This window comes from Varroa destructor, unplaced genomic scaffold (assembly GCF_002443255.2).
Source record: "Varroa destructor unplaced genomic scaffold, Vdes_3.0 BEIS01000002.1, whole genome shotgun sequence".
Classification (NCBI taxonomy): Eukaryota; Metazoa; Arthropoda; class Arachnida; order Mesostigmata; family Varroidae; genus Varroa; species Varroa destructor.
Genome location: NW_019211455.1, coordinates 25,726,575 through 25,752,204, shown reverse-complemented (window position 1 = coordinate 25,752,204; position 25,630 = coordinate 25,726,575). Strand labels below are relative to the sequence as shown.

General features: G+C 38.2%; 2 protein-coding genes and 1 long non-coding RNA gene across 6 annotated transcripts; 1 reads left to right on the top strand and 2 right to left on the bottom strand.

Moving 5' to 3' along the window:
- Positions 1 to 4,577: 4,577 nt before the first annotated feature.
- Positions 4,578 to 8,731, bottom strand: LOC147757588 (uncharacterized). Its single transcript, XR_015322066.1, has 3 exons — positions 8,592 to 8,731; positions 8,145 to 8,436; positions 4,578 to 4,892 (listed from the first exon to the last, which is right to left on the bottom strand). It is a non-coding gene; the product is annotated as an uncharacterized LOC147757588 (long non-coding RNA).
- Positions 8,732 to 12,027: 3,296 nt separating this feature from the next.
- Positions 12,028 to 15,921, bottom strand: atms (RNA polymerase II-associated factor 1-like protein antimeros). Of its 3 annotated transcripts, none has more exons than XM_022794121.2 (6): positions 15,662 to 15,921; positions 14,868 to 15,079; positions 14,258 to 14,664; positions 13,739 to 14,010; positions 13,213 to 13,501; positions 12,028 to 12,932 (listed from the first exon to the last, which is right to left on the bottom strand). In XM_022794121.2, the coding sequence occupies exons 1-6, from the start codon at positions 15,730 to 15,732 to the stop codon at positions 12,504 to 12,506; spliced, it is 1,680 nt and encodes a 559-aa protein (XP_022649856.1). In that variant the 5' UTR covers positions 15,733 to 15,921; the 3' UTR covers positions 12,028 to 12,503. The 3 variants fall into 3 exon arrangements, with proteins under 3 accessions (XP_022649856.1, XP_022649855.1, XP_086838260.1); XM_022794120.2 differs by having other exon boundaries at positions 14,862 to 15,079; positions 15,662 to 15,920; XM_086982134.1 differs by lacking the exon at positions 15,662 to 15,921 and adding an exon at positions 15,186 to 15,318 and having other exon boundaries at positions 14,862 to 15,079.
- Positions 15,922 to 16,206: 285 nt separating this feature from the next.
- Positions 16,207 to 22,099, top strand: TrpRS (Tryptophanyl-tRNA synthetase). Of its 2 annotated transcripts, none has more exons than XR_015322580.1 (7): positions 16,207 to 16,565; positions 18,115 to 18,343; positions 20,153 to 20,335; positions 20,650 to 20,857; positions 21,099 to 21,330; positions 21,572 to 21,653; positions 21,820 to 21,929. XR_015322580.1 is itself a non-coding variant. In XM_022793602.2 (7 exons), the coding sequence occupies exons 1-7, from the start codon at positions 16,433 to 16,435 to the stop codon at positions 21,924 to 21,926; spliced, it is 1,227 nt and encodes a 408-aa protein (XP_022649337.1). In that variant the 5' UTR covers positions 16,207 to 16,432; the 3' UTR covers positions 21,927 to 22,099. The 2 variants fall into 2 exon arrangements, 1 of the variants encoding a protein (XP_022649337.1); XM_022793602.2 differs by having other exon boundaries at positions 21,519 to 21,653; positions 21,820 to 22,099.
- Positions 22,100 to 25,630: the final 3,531 nt, after the last annotated feature.

Here is a 25,630-nt window from a genome sequence, read left to right as displayed (position 1 = left end):
TTAGATGATCCGCTAGTAGAATTGTGCCAGAGCCCCACTGCTGCTGGCCCGTGTCAGCGAACGACGAGCATTTGTACCATCTGGAGCAGAATGGAGAAAAGAAAAACAAGCTTGCTGCCTAACTTCAGTATAATATGTAAACAGCAACAGATTCGATGTAGTTCCTACGCGACATGTTCCAGTTTCTACAATACGTGCATTTGGATTGAAACGTATATATTCAAGCTGGAAGAAAATATGGTAATCGGTATAAGAATCAATCTTGGCTATGTATGTCCGCGGAATAAGATTATACAATGACTTCAGCGTTTGAATAGACTACTGTAGATAGGTAATTTACATGTGTATTATGCTACTCGTTAATTCTGGCCGGTAGGTCAACGAATTTCTATTTAATATTAATTGTAAGACAAAACAAGAAAGAACACTGCGGGGAGGTGAGGTTTATAAACCGAATGTTTAACAAATTCGATTCATTTGCCTGTGCCAAATACGTTTATTGTAAGAGCGGTATTACAATAGTCCTGGCACAATACACTGGGTTACTGTATTTATTTATTTATTGCGGTGTTCTATCTATCTTCTATATGCTGCGCGTTATTCTAGATTGAGGGATGCGCTTATTACACGTATCGTAGCATACTCTTCTCTGAAATGGAATCAAGCTTTCGAGTCTATATTGATCTCGAACTTTTGTGTTTATCCAAATAATTTAGATCAGCTACGGCGACTGCGAATAAAAACGCATATGGTCAAAAAACGCAAAGTCTTTGAAGGTGGGTGTCTGCAAAGCAAAATGACGTCAATCAAGTTTTTTTTTGAAGAAACGTATTAAAAACAGGTTCGGAGGGAAACACACACACACAGCGGGAAGGTATAAGATAATGGTAACCTAATATGAATCCGAAATTAGAATTTTGCTTTATTAGATAGGCGCTCTGTTAACCTTTAAGTTCAGAATTTCCATATCGTATTTAATGAAACATGTGACCTGATTTATAAAGCCCAAAGATCGCTATTAAAACTTAAAAAATGCGGATTTTATTGAGAAAAAGATTGGATCTGTCTATTAACAGAAGAGGTTGTTTTGCTTGACGTAGACCAAGGCACTTCATGATTACAGATGCTATAAAACGATGTATTTAACAATAGTATAGGTATTATAGTTCCTCGGTAAACAGAGAAACCAAACATTCAATTTCGTTTCGAAAATTTAGATTGGATACGTGTATTTTGGTGTTCGTTTCGATTACAAAAGGTATATGAGACCTAGTAAACTTTAACTTCGTAGCAATGGACATTATCTCCTATCCTCGAAGTAGGCTTAGCTAAACATGTATATACAGGAGTATATGAATCGTCGTTCATTCTGATGATACAGTTTCCTAAGAAACGAGATTGCTACGGCAGTCATGTTGAAGCAGCCCTTAATTAGGCAATAACTGCCATTTTATTAAAGACCATTTGGTGGATCCCGCACCTCGTCGATGAAAATATTCGTACAACTTGATCACGATGAGCTAAACCTCTCTTTATCTGCTTCATTGAGAAAACAACAACTTGAAAAAGCATGAAGTTATTCTTTAGGAGGTGATTTCTGGTCCACAGAATACAGATTATACAGCACTATCATATTAAACGTGTCCCTGTTGTATAATAGAAAATAGCACGGGTTTCTCTGAGCGCTAAATTGTACAGATGCTCTGAAATGTTTTCTGATTACACAAAGCTCTGTTCGCCGCCACATTGTCTATCCATGATCATTTACCAATACTGTAGACCTACAGAGCAGTAATACTATGTGAAGACTAGGACAAAACGTTAAACCTTAGTTTCTCGTCCAATGATTTCGCTTTAAAAATCAACGTGGTAGATAACATAACAGTGCACATTATATTGCAAATTTCGTCCGGTATGCCTGAATCGATTCTCTGAAATGGAAATGGAGTTAAAGACAATTACTCCGAAGATTTCATTGAGGACCGATTCTGTTTTGGAATTTTCTATAGAAACTACGTGGAAGGTAGGTCGCTCACTATTAAACATAGACACGGTTAATTTCTTATCTCAGGATGGCGTCATTTTATAACGGCGCAGTATTTATTGACACTTTTTTTTTGTATTGGAGATGCACTTGTACTTTTTCAAGCTGAGACCATTTACTCAGATAGCGTCATAGCTGAGTTGAAATAATCCATGAAAAATAGAAAAATTCGCTGGTCTACACAGTATGAGTTCCATTTTAATACTACAGCAGCGGAAACAGTTCGCTGTATAAACTTTGTATTCGGCGAAGGTTCTTCTACTAAAAACACTACGAATCATCAATTCAACAAATGTTGGGAAAGGCTTATATATATTTAAAAATGAGTTTCATGGAAGACCCTCTACGAAGGCGAATAACCATTATGATGTCTGTCCGGTGGTCCAATGTAGGTGTTATCTATTATAGTCTCATGAGTCCTTGTCAGTCGATTACATCTGAAGCCTATCGTCAAGAACGGGAACAGATGATGAAAAGACCCCGTATTATACAACAAAGATTAGTAAACGGAGGGAAACTACTCCCACTGCACGACAACGCTCGACCTCACATCGCAGGCATGATGGTGGGAAAAATGCAGGAGTTACCGTTGGAGACTCTCTGTTAACCAGCGCTCCCTCCGATCACCATTTCATCAACTTTGAATATGAAAATGATTCAAATCTCAACAGGATGTAGAAATCGCCTTTCGAGACTTCATAAGCTCTCATATTCGAAGGTTCTACAGCACCGCAATATGTAAGTTACCCTTCAAATGGCAGAAGATTACAGACGATAATAAAACACAAAGAAGATTAAAAAAATACTAAGCCTGTAAAAAAAATTCGAAGGGTTAGAGTTTGCTATGTCATATTTTATACTGAACTGCCTGATAACATCCATATTGTAAAAATGCGCGTTAGAAACACTGCTAATCTCATCATTCTTAGGTGAATGCGGCCCAGATTCGTATATAAGTGACTCCTTGAGGTCTAATAAGCCGCAATTCGTCAGTGGTAGGTTTGTTGTTCATAGTATCTCGGTGGCAACGAGAAAGGATCGAGTTCCGGGTGACAAACCAAACTCCATGGACGACACTGTTCGACGTCGACTACGAACGAGGTCAGAGCGTCGACTGGATGGTGGGAGACTCCTCAGGGTCAAACTCCTTTGCGGGAAAACGACTGCAATACTAGTTTCGGGGGGCAAACGTCAATGCAATATCTTTACAGTTAGTAAAGTAAACGGTTACTATCTGCGTTAAAAAGGCGGTTCATAATAAGCAATACGATCGCTTTAGAAAGCTGATTGTCGGACAACCGGGTCAGGCAGCCGAGAAGACGCACTCGTATGTGATGCACCAATACGGCCATCTCCGCGGGCAGCTGGCCAGACTCACCTATACTAATGTTGTTAGCTTAGGCCCTTATCAGTTTTTCGGTAAATCCTTAAAGACAATTTGGTAATTAATACATTTTTAGCCTCAAAAAGGAACGTCAAAGATCGTTATGTCAATGTTTGCTACGTAGATTTAAACTACTTTTGGAGTGATTCATCATTCTCAATACGGCCACGTTCAATTTCATTCAAATTCAAGCACTGCTATAAAACTCAGAGGCCGCAGTAAAAAAAAAAAAAAAAAAAAAAGGCTGACATTACCAAAGCCGTTACATACTGTAATTCATGGCAGAACAGAAGTGTCTTTCTCTTTTTTCGTCTAATGACTCCGTGTGACAGCTTCTACCAACGTGACACAATTAGCCCGAAGCATGCTCGGCAGTGCCGAGCCCGAGTGCGAGTGTTTGAAAACATTTCAAACCGACACTTAGATGTGCACAAGGCTGCCGAATTATAGAAAAATCTGACTCGATGCGTCTCAGAAGAAAACGCTTCAGATGTTAAGAAGGCAGCATACATCAAGGCGTGGCGAACGCCGATAAGCGAAATCATTTTCTGAAATATAGCATTCAATTTGCAATATAATTTTATAAATATTCTCTCAACTTCATCGTTATAGGACACAGCTTACAAAACCCTTACCTCTATAATATGCATGCGGATAGATTCATTCAAGCAATGTTATCAGTATGTTTCTGATTATTTATGAAGTCTCCTACGGTGGAAACAATCATTAGGCAAATCTGTTTTATGCTAATGAGTCATATTTTTTTAAATATTAGCACACAACAATTAGAGATATGTACAGCAGATTGTCTTAATTACTGCATCTACCTATTTTGCTTACTAAAGTTTGGGTTCAAAAATGGCACCGACTAACCGTAAAATCAGCGAGGTCGCTGTGAATAAAACCCAGGTTGTTCTTAAAGACCTTTGCTCTATCGTCGATTTTGATCTATAATAAAATCGAGAATGCTACGATTTTTTTTCGAGAACTTCTTACCAATTACAAGCATACCCTGTAGTTTTTTTAATATATATGCTCTTCTTGGTCAAATAGAACTAAATTATTCTATGCTATGCAAATGAAAAGTTTTTACGAATAAGAGAGGTACATTTTAGCTCGTTTGTCCATTCGAAGCACTTCTCTACAAGGTCAATATACCCACAAAGACACTCTCTAACATGTTTATGAGGTGTTCCAAAAATGTATAGGTAATTCTATAAATAATTATGGCTTCAGTCTTTATTAACGTATAATTAATGCTCAGGTCGTAGAAAAATCTACGCACAATTTGACTCCTACCACAGGTGTTTAAAGTGATGACCGTTTTGTCAAAGTATAGCTGATGACAGTGGGTTACCGGTCCATAAGGTTCATCTAATATGACAGTAGATGCTTTAGCACGTTTCTGCTCAATCGCGGCTTTCAGATCTCCCGGTTCCGAGTTCAATTTAAAAAAAGAATACCCTGCAAGAAAATTTCATTGGCATTAGGTTTGAGCAATGGGCAGGATATCTTATGGAACCTCTCGGTTAGCGCAGTTGCGCCATTTAATTTGTTTTATCAACACAAAAAATCTTTCCTAAAAACTGTACATCCTATTTTCTTCAAATCTGTTTAAACTTGTTACTTTTATCTTCAAAATTGATAGTGTTTTGGTTGATTGGTTGGAATGTAACTTTTCTACTTATAACGTCTTCGCGTGTTTGATTTTCTGATCGCAAGTTCACCCCTTGATTGTTTTATAGACTTCTGAGATGTTTTTGCTATAAGTTGGCAGTAATTTTTTTTCGGCTGATGAAACCCGTTGATGTTCCTGACTTTTCACGATATTGTCTATAAACATCCTGAACAGTTCCATCCTTTGGAACTCGTCTTTTATCCAATTAGTTGTAAATCGCATATGTGTATTTACTCCCTGCGATATTGTCCTTTGCTACATTTTCATACTCGAATAGCAGTTTGAAAAGCTATAACCCACTAAATAATGTGTACAGTTTTAATTATATATCAAACCTTCGATTTTAATTTGGTCGCTGTCTCAATTCATCTTTCGTACAGAGTCATGTGAGATGTATTGTTGCACTGGGCCATGTTTTTCGTTTCTACAATTCAAATTTTTTTCTTATACAACACTTATTTAAGACAGGTCACGGTTAGGCCCAATTAGTTCCTTTCTTCTGACAATTACTTGACCGTATTTGTATCGCTCGTATCTCATAAGTCCATGAGCACATTATCAGATTTTCAGGGCTTCTTCAGCTCCTACAGCTTTCCTTCAACTGATGAAAATTCAGGAAATATCTGCCATTTTTTTTTTTGTCTGATACTCGAAACTCTGCTTAGTCATGCTGCAACAAAATGCGCAGTACAAAAAGCAGCTGCTCCGTTCCCAGACACAGTATATGAAGCTTATGTATGCTCTAGGCTGATACATGAAAAAAATCGTATTTTTACCTAACAACAAATTTACCGCAACCTTTATTCGAGTTTTAGGATCTAGTTAACTGATTATGTATTCCCGCAAGTCCCTGTGACCTTTTTCTATCACCTAACTAATCTAGTTATTTATTCGCGCGAGAAGTGTTAAGGTCTGACGGTTAAGAACTCGTTCAGCTTGCTCTTAGACCCTCTTCATCGTCAAATGTACAGTTACTGGCTTTATTTGCCGATTCGTCGAAGCGAGTTATGGAAAATATGGTGGAACAACATGGTCCTCCGCTCAGGGTTCTATAAGGCGGCTTTCACAATCTTTGCTATGTGCGGCCTGGCATTGTCGTGGAGAAGGATTTCTTTGCTTTGTCTATTGGGTCATTTTTGTTGGATGAACTTATTCACTCGATACAATTAAGCCATATACCGATACTTGTTGCTCGTCTTATTCTTGTACTTATGTAAGGCCCCTTCAATACCATCAAATGCAAATTACTGTCTTTTTGAGATGAAAATATGGTTTACCTCCAGGCTTGGGCGTATCTTCAGAAGCTGCTCATTCGTTCACTCTGCTTTATATCGACGGGAAGGGACGACTTTTCACCGTCTGTGACAATCAAGGGTAGAAACCTATCATTGTGTCGTTGCTCGGTGTCAAGCGAGTTGTTGTGGGCCAATGGTAAGTTGGATTCTCTTGTGCATCTTACTTGATCCATGACCTACCCAGAAATAAGATGGCTGACAATAGTCTTCCTAGATTACCTTGTTAGCCAATTAACGGGTTGTTTGTGGTCCGAGGTCTTCATCGGCCTCGGGTAGCCGACCAGTGTGGAGTATACCTTTGAAATCTAATATTAGATCTTTGAACCTCGTAAGCCACATCGAACAGACCTCTCAATTGTAGTGTCCAGGCTGCATACACCACAAATATTCTAGACTGCTCCGAAAGCTTTTAACCTCAAAAACAAAATAGATTAGGTACTGAAAACACGCTTTTTTCATCTGGAATTACTACTATGTCTCAAGCTTGAACTCGACGTAAAATTTCGTTTAGTGCACGGTTCATTGCACAGACTCACGGAGGACATATAGCATTCTCAATTAGTGGATGTTTAAAAAATGAACGTCAAACAACGGCTCTTTCTCATGTGCCAGTCGAATACATAAATATAAGAGTAGGACGTACAGACCAGCTTTCAATTTCTTATTGTATTTGATTCAGATTTATGAAAAGCCCTACTATACAACTATTACGAGCCCTGACCAATGGATTAACAGAATTTCAATCATCTAAAAAATATGGCTAAAAATAAAGGAATGCTAAAGGACCACATCGTCTTTCCGATGCAGCTTTGATTGAGCTAAAAAATGCATATAGTCTATCAATAGAAGATATTTTTTGTGCCCCGGAATGTAGACATCTACGATGGCTATTTTCGTGTAGGACACGTATTCGCTAATTGTAGCACAAGAATTACCGGCTAAAAAACCCCCCATCTCTGTCTCACGGTTTACGAAAAGTGGGTAGTTGAAAAAATACACTTTTTTAATCGTTCTTTAAATCGTAGTCTTCATAGACTGGCCATAAAGACAACCAATAAACGTAATCTCCCGTGTAAATCTTACTTTTTGCAATTTTTCTGGACACTAAAGTAACGATAAAGTTTTGTAAGATGCTTTGTAAGCCTTGAATGTAGTTCGTTTTCAGATGCGTACTTTCAAGGGTCTCGTGATCTCACTCGAGCCGCTGATAATTACGAAAGTCGTCTTCTCTCCGCGTTTTTTATCCATATTTTCACAGTCCAGTTGGGGTTTCCGTAAATGGAAGTATAACTAGAAAATTTGATACCACTAAAGTTTATTTTCGTATGAACAAAATCAAGTTGATTGAGCTTAGTTGTTAGAACGAGCCTTACAGACCTATTTATGTATATAATAACGTTTTATATTTCGCGCTTGTCAAGCTTAACAGAACTCAGAGGACAAGCAAAACCTTATTAGTAGGTTCCAGCGTCACTTAATTTAATCTATAAAAGCCATCATTTAGACACAGAGCATGGAAAAGATATCTGACTATCTTTACGTTCAGACACGCAATACAAGCGTGTGGCTTTTGCCAAACTGGCCGGAGAAGGTATCTGAAAAAATTATATAAAGAAAAAGGTGATTTTAAACAGAGATCCCGTTATTTTTACGCTTACGGAACATACGTCGTGTGAATGCCGTTTGTTGTGCCTGCCAAATAGATTAAATATCTCTTGCGCTACAACGGTGCTCTTTACGTACCTATCACTGTCTTGCCTTGAAGAAGGCGTTTCTAATCCGTACCAGCGATCCCGTCGTGTTCCATGCCTTTACCAATTCCTGGATACAGCTCATCATTCGAAGAGAGCCAAATCTCGCGCAAATCTTATGTAACGTCTTCGAAACTACTTACTCCTCGCTCGGTCCCTCGTCCATTGGTACCAAATAGAAAACCATTTTACACTAACGATACCATCTGTAAAATGTACTTCTCGTTTTTGTGGACCGCGTTTTAGACATTTCCTCCATTGGTAGATGACTGTGCAGGTATCTCCTGTAGGGAAATGCTAATGAATCTTTATCGTATCTCATAGAAATATCTATACTAATATAAGTTATGTCGGCAAAACGAGCCATTCAGCTTCAGACTTACGTCTGTATGTACAAGCATCTTAGCATGATTGAAAAATACTATCATGACCCACTCACCACCAAATAATAGTTCATTTTTCAATATCGTAGTAAGCACATTGCACTTCTGCGGTAAGTCTCTAAGCGGCTTTTTGTGCATGGCGTGCAAGCATCGAGAGCTTACTGTGTACGGAGTCTCGTTCGACGCGTCGCAAACCTTTAGGAATGATCCCACATCTCGTCGACCGTCAGCTGTTGCGAATGGTCAAAAACGGGCCATATGTCCTTTCCTTCATCAAAATCTGACATCGCTTAGTTTATCTTTATACATTATGAATACAACTTATGTATTGCACAAAGAATTTTACACAGGAAAAAAATCCAATCCAGTAATACATATATATATATATATATATATATATATATAGCATAGAAAGCAGTGGACTATATTTTCCGACTCCTTAAGCTGTATCTCAGTTGTTGCTTTACCGATTGGAAGTTTCTCAAGGGTTTCGCTCCAACGCTACAATTGAGCGGATTATGGATGTCAATCGTAGACCCCAGTGCTAATGCCGGCATTACCGCAAAGTCGCTTTAAAGCCAACCCAAACTGTAAATGTTGAAATTTAGTAGAATAGTTTACTGTGTAAGGCATTGGCTCGATCTTCAGGATATAATAAGTAAAGCTTCTGTTTTTGTATTTTAGTCTAAAACGTTAAAATTTGCCTACGAATAGGGCATTGAAAAAACTTTTTAGGGGCTTCTGCCAGTTAATAGGTCCAACATCATCAAGCATGATTAATAGTAGAATATGTAAAAACGAGATGTTAGAGAATTTCCTTTGTAATAAAACCACCATTTAGCTAGCCTAGTGGTAAAACTGTGGAACTGAATTAAACTTAAATACACACAAATAATATTTAAAAACTTTTTCAACTTGAGAAGAAGTTTCAATTGAAAGCTGAAAAAGTTGCAGTTTGTGATTTATCTAGTTGGATATTGTAGACCATGAAAATCGCAATCCCTGACAGAAGATCTGGACGGAATATTGAAGTAGATTAACATGGTTCATGTTCCTTATTTAGTACTTAGACTACCGCATTATGCAGCAAAAGACATACTCGTCGAGTTAAAAAGACTCTTCAGACTCCTAATCAGAAATGTGTATTTGACAAAAAATATGTAAATTAGATGAACACACTATATGAATTCTCAATGATTTGTTATTACGCATATAATCAAAGTTCCAAAAGTATAATAAGAAAAGGGAAATTGTAATAGAATATACTGCTAAATAAGATTGTTTAAATTATAACGGAATACTTTTCTTAAAAAACTTCGAATATTTCTGTGAGGTACCATTGCATTAGTTCGCTAGCAATATAGCATATAGTATCAAGCCTGAAAACTTCGCAGTGTCTTTTATATAAGCATTAAGTTTTTCGCGCGAACAACTCAGACTAAAAGCTTCTTACAGATTTCCTTAAAAAACGAATAGTCGGCATAAATACAGCTCGGAGCAAAAGTATTACAAAATACGAAGGCACTTAACAGCGGAAACCAGGGAGTTAAATCTTCCATCGTCTCGCACAGGCATCATTGAGCGCCGTGGTAGATTCAATACCACAGTCCTGAGCAGGTTGATCCTCATAAAGGAATGAAGTATCAAGCCAGACAGGTTTCTTATTGCGTACGGCAATCTGTTAACTTTGCTTTATGCCAATATCGAACAATTGTCCACTTTGCTTTGACACAACAAAGTGTTCTGTATAGGGGCAAACAGCGCATGGAATCTGTATCATACAGATATACCATTGTTCTCCTATATCAGCGTACAAAAAAAATGTTCTGGAGATCATTTGAGCTTTACACGTGCACTAGTTACATTCGATTTATATACGCACTTGCGTTGAGTTTTAATTCTTGCTTAGCACGATCGATATGACGATCCATAAGAGGAAACCTTCCGTCAGAGTGCGACATTATTAAGCGCTTATTACATTATTATATTATTATAAGCGACATTATTAACCTGCCCAAGCAGGTTTCTTTTCCAGTGCATTTACATCCTGAATGTATTTAGTACCTATCATAAAGGACCGACAGTATTTCATGCCTATCTATCATAAAATCCATACAGGGGAAAATGTGCTTATAAGAGTTCGTGATGCGTATCCAAATAGGACAACGACCGAGAGTCATTTAAAAAAAGTTCGTGGCCGTTTAAATGCGCCAATTTCTTAACAACGCCAGATAGTTATGAACTGCGCACAGTGGGGTTTTTGCATACTAGTTATTGTAAAGTAAAATAGGGAGCTAGCAGCTGCTGCACTAAAAAGAAATTACGGTCAGGTAATCAAATAGACAGCTCAACAACCAATGCATATATAAACACCACCCATAGGGGATCCACATTCCTTCTAAATAACTGTAGCCGTTCTGCAATATTATCCTGCAAGATCGTGTAGTAACCACAAGTTTACAAGGCCAAAAGTTAAGCGCAGTTGCAATTTCAGTGACACCCAAAGTGGATCAACTCATTTCATCGCCTCGGAGGAACTGTCCAAAGTTCATTAACCCAAATTACTTCATCTGCATTTTGTGCATGTGTTCCTTGGTACTAATGCAGCATTTACAAAAACATGTTGAAATTAAACTACATATTTCTTCTTTTTTGTCTCCAAATACCCGAATATTTGTTTCCTTCCCTATTGTTGTCCCATTTATACAGGCTGAAGGGCTGGATAAAAGCAATTTTGATAAGGTCGTCAAAAATTAAAGTTTGTAACTTCAGCAGAACCTACGTTCTTTTGGATATAATTTAGATTTGTATAGACGTACCTCTACTAGGCCATTTCTATTATTCGTCACGATACCAACTATGCCTAATTTGATACCGCACTTTTTACTATGACCTATAAAACTGACCTTACAATTGGTATTCGCTGTTTTTGAGCATTCTTCCCTTTCTGACATATTTACAACAAGACTTGCATTATCAGTTTTGAGATCACTTGGAGCATTGGATGGTTGCGATAATAGACTTTTTTTTTTATCACATCTGTTACTCCTATATATAGTATACCCTTCCTTTAGCTAGCTTTAATGAAATGCCAAGTTTCTTCAGAATGTGTACGGAATTTCACGTTTTCAAGGTATGTCATTGCAAGTTAGAAGAAAATCAAAATATATAAGTGAATATCGCGCGGAATACACAGTTCTGGTTAAAACAACTTCGAGCGATGTATGTTCGAGGTTTTTATTAAGATTTGAAGCTGTAACAGTTTTCTTCAGGTAGGAAATTTCAATATTATTGTAATTTCTTTGATATTTGGACCGTAGAGTAAAATCGCATAACAATATAAAATAACAAGGTTATCTTAAAATGAAGGTGTGTAATGAATAGTTTTAAAATTGGGAAAAAAAAACGTATATTTTTTATTTTAATCGTCTCTGGTGTTAAAAAGTAAATTTCAATTTGTTGCAGAAGAGAGGAAAATACTAATAACGCGAGTTTGTTGTATGTACATTGTATACTTTATTAGATAATAATAATAAGAAAAATATAACTGGTAAACATAGCATTAATAATTCAACCAGCATTCATTTATATATAACGAATTTTAAAGTACGGTCGCGGCCATATCTTACAGCTTATATAGGCCTGAGTACACCTGTAATATAACTTTTTTTGTTTATACATTACGCGCTTTACCTAATTCTTTAGTAATTTTTTTCTTTTTGTACAAAGGTATCATTGTCAATTCCCCCGTATGTATATATAGGAGCTTAAATCAGGAATTACAGCCGGCGTTATTTGAAGGGCTACACCGTAATTTAGGCACGCAGTAAAAGAAGATGCTGATTCTTTCATATTCACACGGTTCTGTGTTTCTTTATCCGGCAATGAGTACAGAAAAAGCCGGCATTCCAACTATGTAGTTGTGTGTTCCATTAAACTTTACACAGAAAAATTTTGTATGTAGGCCATTAATCACTCTCTGATCCACTGGAACCAAATATCTGTTCCTTGTCGCCTCTCTCCCGTCCACTTCCGCGGTCGGAACCACTACCATACCCGCCCGATCCTCCGCTCCTGGCTGATGAGGACGAATCAGACCTACTTCGGCTTTTGCGGCTGCCACTTCCGCTACGACTCCGGCTTCTAGCGCTGCCACCGCCTGCACTAGCCGACCGACTCCTTGAGCGACTTCTCGACGCAGCGGATTGCGACCTTGATCGCGATCTCGACGCGCTTTTCGATCCTGAACGAGATCTGGACTCACTCCGCGACCTCGAGCCTCGCGATTTTGAACGTGAGCGCGATGCATCTCTAGATTGTCGACTGGAGCGGCTGCTACGGCCACTACGCCCGCTCTGTCCACTGCGTACGCTTTCCTTGTCAGACTCTTTGTCTTCCTGAAAGATGTAATGATAGGCAAAAAAACATAATGATATTCTTGACTTTGCGAGTTAAGCCTACGTGTGTATTTATTTTGTACTAGAGTCCTACGACTAAGAAAAATTGTAATAAACAAAGAAAATTGATGTGTTATTCTTATTATTTGTTTTCATTATTTAAACTAACCGGAAAGTAAGTTCTACGGAGCAGCAAAGTTTCAACATAGCTAGCTTGTATAAACAGTAGTACTACATATCCAGCACTGCATTCGGTTACGGCAAGTAAAATATTGTTTACTTTATCTGGTCGTTCGTCGCCCTTATGCTGAGTAGCATCGTTGGCCTCTTTGTCGTCGCCATCCCTCTGCTGTATCCCGCCCTCATCAGCTTCTGCCTCATCGTCATCTTCCTGCTCTTCATCTTCGTCGTCGTCGTCTTCGTCGCTTTCTTCAGCTGGCGGTTCAAGCTGCGATAGCCGCATTTGCTGTTGACGGTGCTCATTCTCGTTGAGAACGCGGTGTTTCACTACAAGCTTCGAGTTGTTTGGCGCCATGCCAGGTTTGAGTCGCCGTTTACTTAGACGAACTCTGGAAAATTGATGAAAGAAGAATAAATAGCAAATGCAAATATAAATTACTAAACGTATTGCAAATTCGCAAATATTTGCTGGAAGTGTTTCGGTATTATTTCAGTACAGATGAATTCTAAACAAATGACAACTGCGTCATGGGATTATAGCTCGGAGTTATAGTGAACGAAAAACGCAAGTGTAATTCCATCTTTTTAAGTAATAGATGTTTGGGTTGAGCAATTTAATTAGCTACCTCGTCTCAAGCTCGTTGTAGAATACACCATTTTGTCGAAATACGAAGAAGTAATTTTCTTCGTAGCCAGTAGATGTTTTATTTTTGACGTTCCAGTTGTACTCGCGGGTCATCTTGTAGTCATATTCCTCTTCGTCGCGAAACTCTACGCCCGCCTCATGATCTTCAGAGCGTTTACGCAAAGTTTCTTCTGTAGGCATGAAGTATGCAACAAACTGTTCTCCACTCTCATCCATCACACCTCGAATCATCGCCTGAGACATCTCGTCCGCCTAGATTGTTAATCATACGACTCAATTAAGATCTTTAAAAGCACCTTATTAACCACAAGGAATGGTTTAAGATAAACCTAAAGCAAATAATTAGTGCGTCTTAATATCCTATAATAGGCATCTCTTTACCCTCGTTCCGTATACAACATACATGAAACGTGTTACGGTTCAATTTAGTTATGTAGTAAGCACAAAAATATGCTAACTTTTAATGACTTTAGCCCTCTTTTGTACACACTATACACACCTGTGTGATAGGAGCCGGCTCATTGTCGAAAAGGACCTGCGCGAAAGGAAATTTCCACAGATCGAAGTCTGGGAACAATGGCAAAACTTCGACAGGCGTAACATTCGCTTTCGAATAGTGTTGTGTGATCGGCTTTTGCGCCTCCTCGAAGGTCTTGTTTATGGCCTCTACCTGCGATTCGCGGTCCATATAAAGCGATCTCTCGTTGAACATCTTCTTAACGTTGTAGCCTACCTTCGTTTCTGTGTTTACGCCCGACTGTCCGTAGCGTGAAAACTCAGTGGCAATGTATTCAGTCTTTTTCACCCAAGGTATGACCATGTTGTGAAGTCGTGACCGCTTTGAGTCGGCGGGCGTAATAGGCTCCTCCTCAAGAATCTTCTCGTCATCAGGATGCAAGGTGACATCTGGAATCGATCACAAGCATACATATTAGGTGCGTCGTTATATTGTTAGCAGGTAATATAAAATTTTGTAAGGATGAACGCGATGCAGATGATATGCACTAGATTTCTATACAATGCGTAGAAAGTTTAGGGACTGCGAAATGTCACCACGGCCTTATTGAAATGCATGTTGACTTTGACCTGTATAACTTATATACCTTCACCTGGCGGTAGGGCGTACGTGTCAGGGTTAATCAGATCGATAGTCACTCCAAGATCGTGTTCCGTTAACAGGTCATATTTGTATCCAGCCTCAAGGGACGTACTCTTATATGAGACGAATCGTTTACTCTCGAACGGAAAGGTCAGGAACTTTGGATCAAACGGAATATCTGGCAAACTGTTACAGTACTTTACTCTGCACAAAAGATCCGACCTGAAATATCACAAAATAATTACGTTTATCGTACAATTGTCGATCTCGAATTTCCGAGTTTAGTGGATACTAATAAGGTAACCATACTTAGGAAGTCACATTTTACATTTTTGGTGGATCGTCCATTTAATGCATGCATGTTTGTGTTGTCCAGTTAGTTCATCAGCGTCGCGAAATTATCTACAACGATATAAAAGTGCGGATCGTGTTTTATGGCAATCCTGTTATTACGATAACGTTTTAAATCACTCTTAGATTATCCTTTGGGATTATAGCAGGGTAAGTAAGCTAAAACGGGAGAGGTGTTGAGTGAGTTAAACTTGAGTTATACTAATACTGAGCTAGACAATGCTTTTTACATCTTGGAATTATCATACGGTGTAAAATCTTTGTGAGAATAAACAAATATATACAGTTTTATTCACATGGCGCAGTAAAGGTTGCCGTTGATAACCTTATATATATATATATATATATATAAGGGTTGCCCAAAAGCGAATTACGGAACCAGAATCGTGCATTAGTATCGTATCTCTATGAACATGTTTCTAATGATTAGGTAATCCGCTAAAATCTGTTTACCTCTTTTCCGGCGGAGGACGTCGAGTGGGTGCACCTCTACTCTGCGGCGAAGGTTGAATTGATGGCGGCATTTTACCTTCGATCCGAGCCAAAAAAAGGATCTAGGCAAGCTTTATGTTAACACTGTCACAGAATGCCGATGACCAAATAGCGTAAAATTAGATTTCTTTAGATACAATTTCACTACTGTCACGACACCACACTTATATCAACAGTCCCACCATCGCCGCTCATCTCACCGGTGGAATCGAAGTGCTCGTTTATATTCGCAAACACTTGGCTGCATATCTAGACCGGCTCCTCCTCTCCGCAGAGAGTACGCGCCAAAATTCAACCACATTTTTGCTTGATTTTCATAGTCTGAAACAGCATTACTGAGACACATTTGCGATAAATGCGTTATGTCGTAGAATAACTGATATTAAGATTATCATTGAGTACTAAAAGAAACTACGATACGTTCTCTTTTTGCCTTTCTTAGCCGGCTTCGATTGTTTTTATTGCATTGGGAAGGGTCAACTCGGAGTCACGCTCTGTATCTATACATTAAGCAGAGTTTCAGGTGGTCGAATGCAAAGAATATTGAATCGACGTTTCAGTGCTGGCTGTAAGCAGAAGAATTCTCTGAGCATAGATTACAATTGCTTACAAACACTAGTAGCGCGGTGGTAATGTGTGACAGTTGGCAGTGAGTGAAGAAAAAGCGTCATGTACGTCTCGTACAGATATTTAGTTGAATAAACGTGTTCGCGCTGGTCGTGGCCATACTCAATGGTGGAGTTTGCAGGCATCGAAGAGGACGTAGCCAAAATGGAATCTTCGAACAAACAGACGGAGCAGAAGGTCACCCCTTGGACAGTCGAAACTCATTCAAACACCGGAATCGACTACGATAAACTTATCAGTACGTATCATATAAGGTCTCATGTGCACTCATAAAAATAACAGTAGAAAACAAGAAATATATTAGACACTCTTAAACAGTGGACTTTGAAAAGTTTAAAAGTTCATTGGAACTTTATGGACAAGCTCTCTCTTACTGCAACTTCAGTCCATTCGGCTCAGACGGTTGTTACCGATAAACTTCGGTAAGGTTTCCGTTATCCTGTACCCCGTAAATCAACGCTAACTATGATTTATAGCAAATTAGGGAGAATGAAAAGCTCGAGGCGCAGCAGAAAGTTTTCACATATTTTGCGAATACTGTAGAAATAGTATACAAAGACAGCATGAAAATTGCAGACAGAAATCAATGAGAGTTGGCTGAATTGTGTCACGCTTATGACCAGATGTGGGTAAAGAACATAATACATAATACATCTTTACATACTGTAAAGACCCGCTATAGTATTTGGAGCTGACGCAATGTGCGGTTTTATGTATGACTTGTTAAGGAGACTTGGGCCAATAGGTACAATGGAGCACATAGTTTTGTTTCCGTAATTTAGATATTTCGTACAATCTGTGGTCTTGATCATATAAGACCTTGATGCCGAAGCAAATTTACCCAACAATTACTATAGAATTACTGTTAATCACGTTTTGTCAAAACGTTGTTAAATATAAGTGATTTAAGAGCCTAAGGGAGATATTTTGGCTTGACTCAAATGGCCGTCTATGAGAGGATATAAAGGTGCTAGATAATGATATTAACTGTATGCGTTCGGCCCGCTGGGGTGTTTTAACTAGAATGTAATAAAAAAAATAAACATGTTGGTCAATTCAAGCGGGTTCCTCCGTCTTATGTGTTTCACACGTTGCATCATCGTGGTGATTGCTAGAAGTCGCTAAGGTGTTTTAAAACTAGAAGTGGATACACATAATTCAACCGTCTCTGTGCATAACTGTCCCAGGCCATTTCGTGTCTAAAATGATGACTTTTGATAGTAGTGGGTCAAATGAAGGTGCAATTTATCGACGCATCAGTCTGAAAAAGCGTGGCAACAGAATCGACTACACTCTCTAATTCTAATAATGAAACGGCCATTTGTTAGGGAGAAGCAACCTGGCTACTCTTCCCTAACCTGTCTAAGAAAGTCTAAGCGATTCTTCTTGATTTGTTAATTAGTCAAACGTGTGCTGAGTTATATATTCCATGTTTATGCATATTTTTTATTACGAGCTTGGCAGGGTTATTTATCAGAATATTATTATTATGCTAGATAATTATGCTATTACGTATAAACTGAAGAAAATAAACATCTGCATTGCGAGGCTAATTATTTGTTGAAATTTAGAGACTCACTTACGCGTTTGGTGAGACAGCATTAGCTCAAAATCCGTTATTTTATAGAAATACATATGATGCGCAGTAGTGACTCTACTACAAATCGCTATTCAAATGGGATTATCGAGACGAATTTATAAACGAGCAGAGGCGTTAAAGGCAATGATTGTCATATTGCGCTATGACATCTAATATCCGGGGTTCCTATCGTCTTGTCTAATTGTAGTCCAATTTGGTTCGCAAAAGATCTCGCCTGACCTGATCGAACGCCTCGAAAAACTTACCTCTAAGAAAGCTCATCACTTCTTGAGACGTGGCATCTTCTTTTCGCATAGGGAATTCAGCGAGATCCTCACGAGATATGAACAGAAGAAGCCATTCTACCTGTACACAGGGAGAGGACCCAGCAGCGAGGCTCTTCATATCGGGCATCTTATTCCATTTATCTTTACCAAGTAAGTCATCTTTACTTGCCATCGTGTTTCCTAGTTTTAACCCCGTACGTACCATGAGACATCGTTAGAGAAACACTTAGTTTTTGTTTCGGTGTTTTTGACCATTCTGGACTGTTTTTATTGTATAAACAAGTTTTTGAAATCACCCAGTATAGCATCAAAAACTTGTTCCCGCCAGAAGTTCTAGCCAGGGTAGGTTTTACTAGTTCTACCTAAAGTCTGTCCAACAGAATTAGGAAACGACATGGAAACTATTTGTCATATTAAAAATTTACCAATGCTAAAATTTGAATTAGCGATGGCCGTATATTGGCATTCTGTTACGCCTGCCTTTATAGTATAAGCTGTGTTTATGCCGGAAAAAATGGAAGCAAAGCACACAGAGGCAGAAATTTAAGCGCTTAATTGTGTGTAGTATAGCTTCGACCATCTCGTTTCCGTTAGATTGAGATTTAAATAATATCAAAATTATTGTACGGCGTTCAACGGAGCTCAATGGTCTGTCAGCGTGCGTATTTTTTTTCTAATTTACCTAGATTTTTTCTCTTGCATATGTTCCCGGAGATTAAATGGGTAGGCCACCGCCATACAAGTTCAAGGTTATTCCAGCCGTTCAATCTTTCCGTCAATCAACCGTCGTTAGAATAATGACACAGGTATCGAATGCACTAAGTTAAAGAACTGGTAACATGAGGTAAACAATAAAACAAAAAAAAAACGGTTCCACTGATAATTATTTCCACTCGCCTCCTTGTGGGAAATTTGGAACCGCCAAAAAGTAAGTGGCCAAAAGAAGACGACCATTGCCAACACCTGACGCCGGCACTTCATCCCATTATCGCCATTGACCGTGGTATGCCATACTTGCTGACTCCAAACGAATCATTGTCCAAGACGAACAATGTTGCCGCGTTGTTGGTGCTCTTGACCTAGACTGAGGCACGAATGAAGGCACGAAGTGTTCAGTAAGTGAAGAACAACTTCGGCTTTTGTAATTGATCATGTGACCATTATAATTCATATCGTAAAGTTTCTTTGTTTTGTTTTTGTCATGCTTGTCAAACGCTGGTTTGGCCGATCGTATATGATGCCTTTGCAGCAGATGATCTTTATCTAACGAACCTCGGCGGATATAGATGAGCAAATTGGTGGAGTAATAAAACAGAAAGGACTTTGAAGTTCCAACCCTTTATTTATCTTAATAGGACTTGAAGGATTTATTAGTAAAGTATTTATACACGTCCATACAATTTTCTTAAACGAAGCTACGTTGATAGTTAAATAGAGGGGATTCAACTTCAAGGGGATTCAAGGAACTAAGCTGTTCTTTGGTAACAAAAGTAAGTATATAAATCCGAATTGAAGCTACGATCGGTGCAGACACTCCGGGTGGTCTAGTAAGATTCTCGCGTAGAAGTTAGTTTGACATGTTATAGGCACTAGCATGGCGTTAGATTCAGAAAATTAGGGTCGTTCTTCGGTCTCGGAAGCGCCCCATAAGGGTCACTCAAGCCAGTGCCCTGGTACAAAAACCAAGTCAACACAAGCAGCGATGTCACATCAGCATGTCAGAAATGGTTATCATTTTCTCTGCCTGTCTGTTTGCTTGGCTATATGTATACGTTAGCAAGGCAGAACTACAATTTGCATTGATTGCAGTTACACTAAAAACGCTACGCTACGAAATGTGCCAGTCAATTTTACCAACATTAGATATCCAGTTCTAAATAAGTGAATACATTAGAAAAAGAAAACCTGCTATTGTCAGTTGCACACACAGCTATTCCTTAACCCCTCGAATTGTTCCAGGTGGCTTCAAGAGGTGTTCGAGGTGCCCCTTGTAATTCAACTTACAGATGATGAGAAGTTCTACTGGAAGGATCTGACAGTTGAACAGACCACACAGATGGCCAAAGAAAACATGAAGGACATTATCGCCTGCGGATTTGATCCGGACAAGACATTTATCTTTACAGACTTTGAATTCATGGGGTATGGACTTTCTGATTATCAAAATTAATTTCAACAGCTATAATTCATTGTCGAACTGTGAAAGCATTACCTGTAATTTCATACGTACTATACATTACCTTTGTATGGATCATTATATCATCATGCACTTTGTTGCGCGTATTTGCCAATTGTATTATAATAACCGGTGATTTAGTTTTGGCTAGGTAGTAACATGGATGGAATTTATAAGAGTACCTACACAATAGTATTTTGTTTACTGTGTTAGTTTAACATTGTGTAGTTCATAAGGTATGCAGGGCCCTTGTATGAATTTGTTTGTTCTTTGTGTGCAGACCACCGTTTTACCGGAACGTAGCGCGAATTAGAAATTGCGTAAACTACAATCAGGTGCGATCCATCTTTGGTTTTACCGATTCGGATTCGATCGGAAAGATCTCGTTTCCTGCTATCCAGGCTGCTCCAGCTCTGTCAACGTCGTTTCCATTTATTTTCGGCGATAACAAAGACGTGCACTGTCTCATTCCGTGTGGTATCGATCAGGTATATCTTAATTGTAATCCAGGATCAACTAGCAACATTGTGAGATTGAAAGTGAGAAACACGATACGGTAGCGTACTGGCTTAACCAACAATACTCATAGGATGCCTTTAAAATAAGCAATTTAATATGTAAATTGGCATCGCCTGAAAGTAGTCTGGACCCAAACATCACAAAACATTAATTGTCTGCCAGAAATGTTAAACAAGCAATTAATGAACACTTTTGCTTGATACTTTACAGGACCCGTACTTCCGGATGACACGTGATGTAGCGCCACGGTTAGGCCATCCTAAGCCAGCGTTGCTTCATTCGGTCTTCTTCCCGGCACTACAGGGCGCTCAGACAAAGATGTCCGCTTCTAATCCGAACTCGTCAATATTCCTTACTGACACTGAAAAGCAGATTAAGAATAAGGTTAATAAGTACGCGTTTTCGGGCGGCGGGGATACAATTGAAGCGCATCGCGAAAAAGGTATGTTTGTTCTATAATCTAGCATTGCTCAGGGTTTTAATGGTTATCCATAGGGAACAGAATGTTTTTCATAATGCACAATAAAACGATTTAGCATCAAGGTTCATAACTTTGGTTGAACGAGTTTTGTAGGCTAGAATTAAATAAGGTTGTTAAATAAATAATAATTTTCTATATCTGTACCTTAGGAGGTAACTGCGACGTTGATATAAGTTTCCAATATTTGCGCTTTTTCCTTGAGGATGACGACCGGTTGGAACAAATCCGTAAAGATTATACCTCGGGCGAACTATTGACGGGCTACCTTAAAAAGGAACTCATAAGTAAGTGCATAATTTACATTTATTACTTCGTGCTATGTAATAATAATTATATTATAAGAAGGGCAAAATAATACTGCTATTCTTCATCCATACTTTAGAAATTTGTGCGTAATTACAGCTGTCGATTTTAAGCGGATGCTTGTTTCTTTGACTTATCTCTTTGCAGATGTACTTCAAAAGATGATCAAAGATCACCAAACAGCTCGGGCCGCTGTCACTGACGAGGTGATTAGAAAATTCACCACCAGGCGTCCCTTAAAATTTACAAATTGAAGCTGTTTTTGAGCCATCCTGTCGTTGTCTGTATCTACGGTGCGATTCATAGCTCGTGCAACTAATTCGTTCCTTTGACACACAACATGATACATAGGCATTGACTTCGATACAGTATGTCCTATTTCATTGTTTGCCCTATCTCAATATAGCGCACCATTTATTTGAAACGATCTTAAATGTTGTCATTACTAGCATTAGTTAACTTACGAACAGTAATTTTTAGGCCTTGACAAAGTATTTTTGTTAATATGCTTGAATCTGACGCTTACCTATGCGCTCTGAGCGAAACTTAGAGATCAGGTCGTCATAATGGGTCGGCATAAAATATGACTGAATGATCGCTTTACTGGATCATGTCAGAGGACGTAGAATTACGACTAATCACGGTCACTACCTAAGAGCAGCACTATAAAATGATGGCTCCAAAGCATACGATGAAACGAATCGCAGGCTGTTTCAGAAAAAAATTGCATACTAAGCTAAGTTCCCGATGCGATTAACATGAATTAATTTTATGAGTAGTGCATACTTGCTCTTACTGGTTAAACTATGCTACCACAGCGATGGACAGCGTCGTCTGTTTCGAAAGTGATAGGAAATTTGACTACCTGATTCAGTGGTACTTCCCTGCCATGTATACAACAGGCGACAATTCGTAGATTAAGCCATTAGATCTCTTTAATGTTTTTTGCACTAACTGAGATAAAAAAAAAAAATAGAGGAATAAGGCTGCGAGTTTCGGTTTCCCAAGATACCAGATGAAATATTCTTGGACAAATCAAATTTTCTTATGAAGCTTACAAAGAGCTAAATACAGTAGAGTACGAGTGCAACTCCACAAGATGTATGAATAAGCATCGGCTTTTATTTATAGCAGAGATAGGTAAAATATATAAATGCCGTGTCGATATAGAGCTGGATACATTTCTGGTCTTAAGATAAAGAAGTATTACTACAAATTGGATTTTACAAGTATATTACCAAATATAATATAACCATTATAGAATACTGTCCTTATTTTATAGCGGCTATATTATTCTTATTTGATAAGTAGTTGAATTGCTGGATTTTGTTGTGTCATGTTCTGAGAAGATTGTAGAGTACTTCAATCTGTAATGTAAAGTAATCCGAGGATATGAAAAAAACATACATATGTAAATTTTTAATATAGTTCATTGAACGAATCATAGAAAAGAAGCTTGCGAGCATTTACTATAATGCAATTATGGCCTAACGGTTAAACAGTTGTTAATCTAGCTCACATGAAAACTGTCACGAGCGATTCATGCTTCCGCCGTGTAAGTAATAAGCGCATTATTCTAACCGAATTAAAGTTAGCTACTTTTCTACATAGTGGCAATTGTTGCTAACGTGTTCTGAGAATAGAATCAGCACATAAGTCAGTTTAATCTAGAATGATTTTTCATGTTTGAAACGCTTGCACATTATAGTACTCAGATACGTTTACCATCAAGTTTTTCTGCCGATGTCTGCGTGTACCCTTTACTTGAGGCGACGCGCAACAGTTGCCCACGTTAATACAAATAAAAACATCGTTTCACAAAATACTGATATACGATCTATATATTACAGGCATTAAGAATCGCACTGCTTTCCTTTTTGAATTTCTTGCACTTGACAAAATTCTGTCAACAGGATGTGCAATTTATCTTTAATAATTCCATATTCTTAAAGTAAGCGGTTTAAACAATAAGATTTATCTTAAACAAACAAAGGGGAGATTTTGCCCCGCGTCCCTTCATCAATTGTATAGTAGTTTTGTTCCAATAGTCGGTTATATTCTGGTGTGCTTTACAAGAGTCTGGCTGCCAAAAGGCTTTTAAGTATTACAAATAGATGAACTTGCTACCTCTGCGTACCTCTGAATATGCGAAGAAAACTTCGTCAACCGTTGCATTGTATAAGATTACATGCATCATTAATAATGTCTACAACATAAAACTAAAAACGATTATGAAAGTATAACCTAAAAATTACGGATTACCATTGGTTAAGGGTATCGCTTACATTACCGCTAGTTTAGTTTCATCAAAGTTTGTGAATACGCTTTTAACAGTCCAAGCCTTTATATTAGAGTAGTCTTGCTCACTTATTGGCAATTTGTCCAGGATAAACTGTGTATGAGTCATTGAAGAGCATTGAATCTATTACGTTCTTTGTATGTGTACTTGCGTCAGAGAAAACAAAGCCGGGGGTATTGCGCGTAATAAGGGCACGCGACACACATGATCTTGTGCACGATACCTAAGCTGAACGCGGTACTGAGCAGTAGCCATAAATGTATAGTACCAGTCTCACTGTCAGAAACTTTTAGCTTCTAGATTATACAAGCATTTGTTCTCTTAAAGAAGTCGTTACATTTTTATCTAATACATTTCGCAACAGACTCAACATAAGGCAAATGGTAAATCATCATTCGGTCTTAAAAAAAAAACATTAATTACGAATCGTCAGTTGTCTTGCAAGCAATGCGTACGTTTCTCTGATGGCTTTTCGTCTGTCGTGCAGGATAAAAAATCATTTTATATTCTAATATAAAATGAATGATAAATATAGAGTTAGTCAAATTGGCACTGGTCCATACAATGGGCTTTTTTGAAACTTAAATTATGACATAACTGACAAACAAGTGTAATTTTGGTAGTTAAACTGGAAGTGGGTGGAAGACTTTCGATATGCGTGCGTTAAGCATAATTTTGAAAAATTTGTTGAGAGTAATCCATGACTAGACATTGTGTATTATTCTGTTCAGTAGTTAATCCGTCATTTTCATATACCATCCCAGAATCTTTGTGTGCGACGATTTTTTTTGAAGTATTTTACTTAGTGCAAGAAAATGCAAATAAGTTCATCCTAACAATTTGTTATTTGCATTTTCTTGCACTAAGTAAAATACTTCAAAAAAAATCGTCGCACACAAAGATTCTGGGATGGTATATGAAAATGACGGATTAACTACACAGAATAATACACAATGTCTAGTCATGGATTACTCTCAACAAATTTTTCAAAATTATGCTTAACGCACGCATATCGAAAGTCTTCCACCCACTTCCAGTTTAACTACCAAAATTACACTTGTTTGTCAGTTATGTCATAATTTAAGTTTCAAAAAAGCCCATTGTATGGACCAGTGCCAATTTGACTAACTCTATATTTATCATTCATTTTATATTAGAATATAAAATGATTTTTTATCCTGCACGACAGACGAAAAGCCATCAGAGAAACGTACGCATTGCTTGCAAGACAACTGACGATTCGTAATTAATGTTTTTTTTTTAAGACCGAATGATGATTTACCATTTGCCTTATGTTGAGTCTGTTGCGAAATGTATTAGATAAAAATGTAACGACTTCTTTAAGAGAACAAATGCTTGTATAATCTAGAAGCTAAAAGTTTCTGACAGTGAGACTGGTACTATACATTTATGGCTACTGCTCAGTACCGCGTTCAGCTTAGGTATCGTGCACAAGATCATGTGTGTCGCGTGCCCTTATTACGCGCAATACCCCCGGCTTTGTTTTCTCTGACGCAAGTACACATACAAAGAACGTAATAGATTCAATGCTCTTCAATGACTCATACACAGTTTATCCTGGACAAATTGCCAATAAGTGAGCAAGACTACTCTAATATAAAGGCTTGGACTGTTAAAAGCGTATTCACAAACTTTGAT

Coding starts and splice junctions, on each gene's coding strand:
- atms (XM_022794120.2), bottom strand. CDS start 15,732: ATGCCGCCATCAATTCAACCTTCGCCGCAGAGTAGAGGTGCACCCACT. Junction 14,011..14,257: donor AGCCGGCTCCTATCACACAG/GTGTGTATAGTG, acceptor TTAACAATCTAG/GCGGACGAGATGTCTCAGGC. Junction 13,502..13,738: donor TACAACGAGCTTGAGACGAG/GTAGCTAATTAA, acceptor TCAATTTTCCAG/AGTTCGTCTAAGTAAACGGC.
- TrpRS (XM_022793602.2), top strand. CDS start 16,433: ATGGTGGAGTTTGCAGGCATCGAAGAGGACGTAGCCAAAATGGAATCT. Junction 20,336..20,649: donor ACAGACTTTGAATTCATGGG/GTATGGACTTTC, acceptor CTTTGTGTGCAG/ACCACCGTTTTACCGGAACG. Junction 21,331..21,518: donor TGAAGCGCATCGCGAAAAAG/GTATGTTTGTTC, acceptor TCTGTACCTTAG/GAGGTAACTGCGACGTTGAT.